This window comes from Leptonychotes weddellii, chromosome 9, assembly GCF_054177405.1.
Source record: "Leptonychotes weddellii isolate Sample4059 chromosome 9, ASM5417740v2, whole genome shotgun sequence".
Classification (NCBI taxonomy): Eukaryota; Metazoa; Chordata; class Mammalia; order Carnivora; family Phocidae; genus Leptonychotes; species Leptonychotes weddellii.
The window spans coordinates 80,884,431-80,890,430 of record NC_138377.1 but is presented as its reverse complement, the minus strand read 5'-3'; the positions used below and the strand labels follow the sequence as shown (position 1 = coordinate 80,890,430).

At 34.8% G+C, this 6,000-nt stretch overlaps 1 protein-coding gene across 1 annotated transcript in view; it reads left to right on the top strand.

The window, feature by feature from the left end:
• Nucleotides 1–6,000, top strand: part of ATP8B4 (ATPase phospholipid transporting 8B4 (putative)) — a 160,095-nt gene that overhangs the window by 92,269 nt on the left and 61,826 nt on the right. Inside the window, exons 8-9 of the mRNA XM_081831858.1 lie at nucleotides 1,726–1,778; nucleotides 4,029–4,233. Coding sequence (XP_081687984.1) covers nucleotides 1,726–1,778; nucleotides 4,029–4,233 — 258 coding nt within the window. The remainder of the gene's footprint in view (nucleotides 1–1,725; nucleotides 1,779–4,028; nucleotides 4,234–6,000) is intronic.

Genomic DNA, 6,000 nt, shown 5'->3' with positions numbered 1-6,000 from the left:
CCCATACATTACATCATTAGTTTTAGATGAAGTGTTCCATGATTCATTGTTTGTGCATAACACCCAGTGCTCCATGCAGAATGTGCCCTCCTCAATACCCACCACCAGGCTAACCCATCCTCCCACCCCCCTCCCCTCTAGAACCCTGTTTGTTTTTCAGAGTCCATCGTCTCTCATGGTTCGTCTACCCCTCCGATTTTAGGGGGAAATTATTTTGCTCTCCTTTTACAGCTTTAATTACAGGATAGATAGCTTAAATCCATATGTTAAAGTACCTTGAAAAACAAAGTTTTCATATATAAATGTTAATTATGGAAAAGACTAGAACCCAAATCTAATAAACTTAAAATTTATGATTGTATAATTTATAGTTGAAGCTATCGCTTTTATTTTATGTGTGCTGTTTCATGGAGAAGTCATTTGGGGAAGTTGACATTCTCATTTCCTTCTCCAGGATGAAATTTTAGAAGCAGTAAAGTGGAAAGTACAAGAGCTTTTAATAGGATTTTTTTTTATTTTAGTGTATTGCAATTAAAGAGATAAAAAATTTAGAATATTTTTTCTTACTGCCTCATGGTATCAATCCTTTAAAATTTATTGAGGCTTGCTTTATGGCCTGGTATGTACTCAGTTTCCATAAATGTTTCATGTGTGCTTGAAATGAATGTACATTCTACAGTTATTAGGTCCTGGGTTCTAAATATATCCATGAGATAATGTTTGTTAATTGAATTGTTCAGTTTTCTAACCCTCTGTGGATTATTTTGAGTACTCAATTTCACAATTAATGAGTATGTTAAAATCATCAACTATAATGGTAAATTTGTCTATTTCTGTTTGTAGCTGTGTCAATGTTTGCTTTTTATATTTTAAGGTCATGTTATTAGATATTCGTTTAGACTTATGTCTCTTTAAATTAAACTTGTATCAATATACATTGATCCTCTTTATCTGTAGTAATATTTTTGCCTTAAAGTTTATTTTGGCTGATATGAATATAGTTATAGATGTTTTACTTTTGTTAGATTTGTATTGTTTATCTTTTCCCACTATTTCCTGCCAATCTACCTGTCAGTCTTTGTGTTTTAGACACATCTTTTGTGAATGGCATAATTTTTGACATTTAAAAAAATATTTAGTTTGACAGAACATTTAGTCCATTACCTTTATTGATTATTGATATATTTAGACTTTAAGTATTTAATATATAATATTGGTATATTTAGTTTATTTCTACCATCTTATTTTGTATTTTGTATTTGCCCCATCTTTTGTCTTAGTCTCTTCTTCTTCTTTTTTATTTTTCCTCTTATGGATTTATTCCATTTTAATCTGCTGCTTTGGAATCCTTATTTGTATTTTAGTGGTTAGCCTAGAAATTTTAGCATAATGAACTTATCAAAGTCTAAGCCTTCTTTTGAACAAAACAAAGACTTCAGGACCCTTCAACACTAATCAACCCTCTAAGAAGAATTATATAGTCCTCTTGTCATGTATTTTCTTTTTTAATCCCACAAGATGTTTTTATTGTTTTTATAGTCAGTGTTTCCTTAGATTTATCCTGTATACTTACTAATTTCTATGCTCTTTAATGCTTGTCCCATCTCTGATCTTCTGTTGACATGAAGTGTATTCTTTGGAATTTCTGTTAGGGAGAACCTCCTGGTAGTAAACTTTCAAAAACTTTGTTTGAAAAACAACTTTATTTCATTCTTATTCTTGAAGATTTTGCTGTGTGCAGAAATTTAAAGCGACAGTTTTCTCTCAACACACTGAAGGTACTCCACTGTATCCTTCTACTATTTCTCTTACTGTATAGTCAGCTCTCAGTCCAGTTATCAGACTGAAGGTCATCAGTCTTCTCTCCCTGGCTACTTTTAAGATTTCTCCTTTCATGTTCTCACTATAGGGGTGGGTTTTTATAAAATTTATATTGCTTGGAATTCACTGAGATTCATGAATCTGTAGAATGTCATCTCTCATCGCTTCTGGAGTTTCCTTGGCCATGTATTTTTTCCAGCGTTGCCTCTGATTCATTTTCCCCTCTCATATTAGATGTTCAGTGTCAGATATTTTCACTCTGTTCTCTATGTCTTTTAAGAAGTCTCTCATTTTTCCCTTTTTCTGTCTCTTTGGATATATCCTGGAATTTTCTCCATCCCCCCCCCCCCAGTACATTACTTCTTTCTCTAGTAGTATCTAATTTGCAGCTTTTAATTTTTAATTTCTATAAGGTCTTTGGTTCTTTATCAAATCTTAATTTTATGACTCTTTTATTTTTTTGAAATCTATTAAGTATTTGTGTGTGCTTTTTCTAATAATTCCAATATCTGGGGGTTTTGCAGGTCTTTATTCTTTCTTTTCTTTCTGTTGGTTCTCACTGTGTCTTGTTTATTGGGATTTTAATGATTTTTCACTGTGAGATGACCATTTTACTTGGAAGTTTATTTTTAGAAATTCTTTGGGTCCTAAGGTAAAGACTGGTTCCTCCAGAAAGTACTTGCTTTGCTTCGGTCAGTGTTCTAACACAGGAACATATTAAACTAAATTTTTAGTTTGATTTTTTTAAGCCACTTAGGTATTATGAATTTAGGGTGCAAATATGCATGAACCCTCAGAGGCTGGAAACCAATGATCAAGTTCTCCTGGTTCAGAAAACGCCCTCAAGGCAAACGCTGGCTACAGTCTTCTTTTATTCATTTTATTTTTTCCCTCGGTCTTTGACCTGAAAAATTCTTGTTTTCTTGCCAGTACATCTTTCATAAATGTATTTAAAAAATTAAAATGTTTTATACAGAATCTGTAGTTGTTTGTAGCAGGGAAGTTTGTCCTAGCACCTAGCTTACCATGTTGCCAGAAGTGGAAGTTATATCATTTCATAGGTAAATCAAGTAATTGCTTTAATTCTTTTCCCTTTTTGAATTTCAAAATTAATTTATGGCTACCATATAAGGGAAAACCACACAGTACAAAGTTTATAAAGGCAAAGCTAATAATTTCTTCTGTGAACTCCTCCAATCTCACCCCTACAGTGGTAACCAATGATAACATTTGGTGTACATCATTTTACCCTTTCCACTTGTGTGTGTGTGTGTATATATGAATATACATAATAAGTTGGTTTGTTTTTTATGAAAAGGAATCATACACATTAATATGCAATTCATTTTTTAAAGAATTTATCTTGGGCATTACTATAACTCAGTAAATATGGATATAGCTCTGCCTACTTTTTCTAATGTATTTTTACAAAGATAATAGAATTTTATATAGAAGGTTTTACCTTATACATGCTGTATTTTTATGGCTTTTTGTTTTAGTTTGTTTTTTTGGCTCATTTCATTATTTTTCTTTCTTCTCCCCTCTTACTCCCAGCCCAATACTTTCACAATATCAAGCACCAAGAATGAACACACCAGTTTGATTTCAAGGGTATCTTGTATGCATTCTCATAAAATGGTCATTAGTTGCAGACTGAAGTGGAATTTGGAATACCTGCTCTATTACTCTTTGGCTGTGTGATCTTGCAAAAATCATATAAGCTCTATAGTCATAGGTCAGTGGTATAAAATGGAAATAATAATTTTAATAATCCCAACCTCAAGGCTTTCTGTGAGGATTATGTGAGTTAATTCATATTAAGTGTTTTAGTTTGTGAAACTTCCACTGCACATCTCTAGTCACTGAAAATACAAAGATACAGCCTCTGACCTGAGAAACTTTCAGCATTGTGGAAAGGGAGATGCAGAAATGGGTATTTTTGTATAAGATGACAAGGACTGTGGTAGTGGTATGCCTGGCGTCCTGTAGTATCCCGCAGGACAGGCACTTGGTCCAGCTGGTTGGCAAGCAGAAAAGTTCTGATCTCTGGAGCTAACACTTGAGTTCAGTGTTATAGATGAGGTGACATTAGTATTGGCATTCTGTGAATGTTAGCAATTATTCTCCGTATTAATGTATTTGGTTTTTTTCCTTTTTTGTTTAATAGATTTTTTTTTTTTTTTTTTTGCTGTTGTTTAACATGATAGTTTCTTTTCCTTTTAGGACAGCTGATTTACCAAGTTCAGTCACCTGATGAGGGGGCTTTAGTGACTGCTGCAAGAAATTTGGGGTTCATTTTTAAGTCTCGAACCCCAGAGACAATAACTGTAGAAGAATTGGGAACACTGGTTACTTACCAACTGCTTGCCTTCTTGGACTTCAACAATATCAGAAAAAGGATGTCTGTCATAGGTATGGCTGGTAGCTGAGATTATGTTTGATCTTTTAATAGTACTTGTTACATTCCTGCTTCTCAAGAATGATTTCACTCTTGGTTATGTACTGAGAGTTATGATTTTTTTTGTGACTTGATGAACTTCTTTCATTTTCAACTTAGCCTTAACACTGCAGTAGAAAGTATAAGTAATATGTAAAAGTGCTTATTAAGTCCAGTGCTATTGTAGATGCTCCTCATGAATTAACTGATTTAACTGTCACAACAACCCTATAAGGTAGGTACTATTATTTTTATGCCCATTTTAAAGATAACAAAACTGAGACACAGAATTAATAGATCCTCAAATACTACTCCTTGTGTTTCCAGTATAACTGCTTTAGTTAAGGCTCTCACCACTACTTGCTTATATTACTGCAGTATCTTCAAAAACTTAATACTCTGTGTTGATACCAGGGTATTCTTTCTAAACCATTGGCCTGATTTTGCCATAAATCCTACATAAAATCCTTGGTGGCTTCCTAGAACTTAGAGGGTAACATTTTTAACAGGATGGTCAAGATTATTTACAATCTGACCTCAATCTACTTTTCTTCTACTTCTCCAAACTTCGCAAGCCTTACTAGATCTTGCCATTCCAGGCATGCATTGTGTACTTTTACCCTTTGTATGTGCTATTTTCTCTACCTAGGACTTTCTCTTGCCTACTTCTCTTGGAAAACTTCTAGTCACCTGGAAATGTCCAACTTAAATGTCCCCTATTCCCTCAATGCTTTTTCTACTCTCCAAATAACTGCATTCGTCTCTTCCTCAGAGCATCTTGTTCATAACACCAGTGTGATACCAGCCCCATGATACTCATGATCTTCCCAGTTGTTAGAGTATGTGCTACATGAGGGCAGTACTGTGTTTTAGTCGTCTTAAAATGCCCAGAGCTTGGCATGTAGATTTTCTATAAATGTTTGTTAAATAAGATTTAACCCAATACATTGTAATTTATGAATATCCTGATCATCATATTAAATCAGTTTCTACTACAGAAAACAGGTGTATACATGGTAGGTTTTTGGCCTCTAACTACTTGAAACTAGCTGTGGGAGATTGCGCTCAGCAGGTAAAAACCAAACATCATCTGAGGATATTTATTTATTTATTTTTGAACAGGCTGTAGGCAGTCCTCATTGGTACTGCTGAAGAGCACATATGCTGCTCTGGGCTTTGGCCTAATGATGTATTAGCAGAAGTAATCTTCTATTTACAGCTTCAGGGGAGGTGTTACTAATGTTGGGTTGGCCTAGAACTGACTTCTCTTTGCTATGAGGGTGTTGACAAAAACCTAAAATTGCTACACAGGGAAACTTTTGGCTTTCCCGCAGCATCAGTCACCACTACGGGCTGTGGAGAAATCACAGCCTAACCACAAACTTCAGATGTTTGGCTTAATGGATCCCATATGAAGAAAGGTAATGTTCCACCACAGAATGCATGGAAGCTTGTGGGCTTTATTTTGGTTCTGTTTGGTTTTTAATCAGGAGGAATTTGAAAGAGGGGCTCCACTAGGGTAGAAAAATCTCTTTTTGATAATAAGGCACAAAAAACAATGCTAGTCTCATGATTGTCATATGGCTTGGTCTGTGGGGACAACACCCTGATGTGAAGACTCACATATTTGCTGCTGTTGCTTCTCTCCTCCTCCTTCTCCTCCTTCTCTTCCTTCTCCCCCTCCTTCTCTGCTTCCTCCTCCTCCTCTTTTTCTTCTTCCTCCTCTTCTTCCTTCTCTTCCT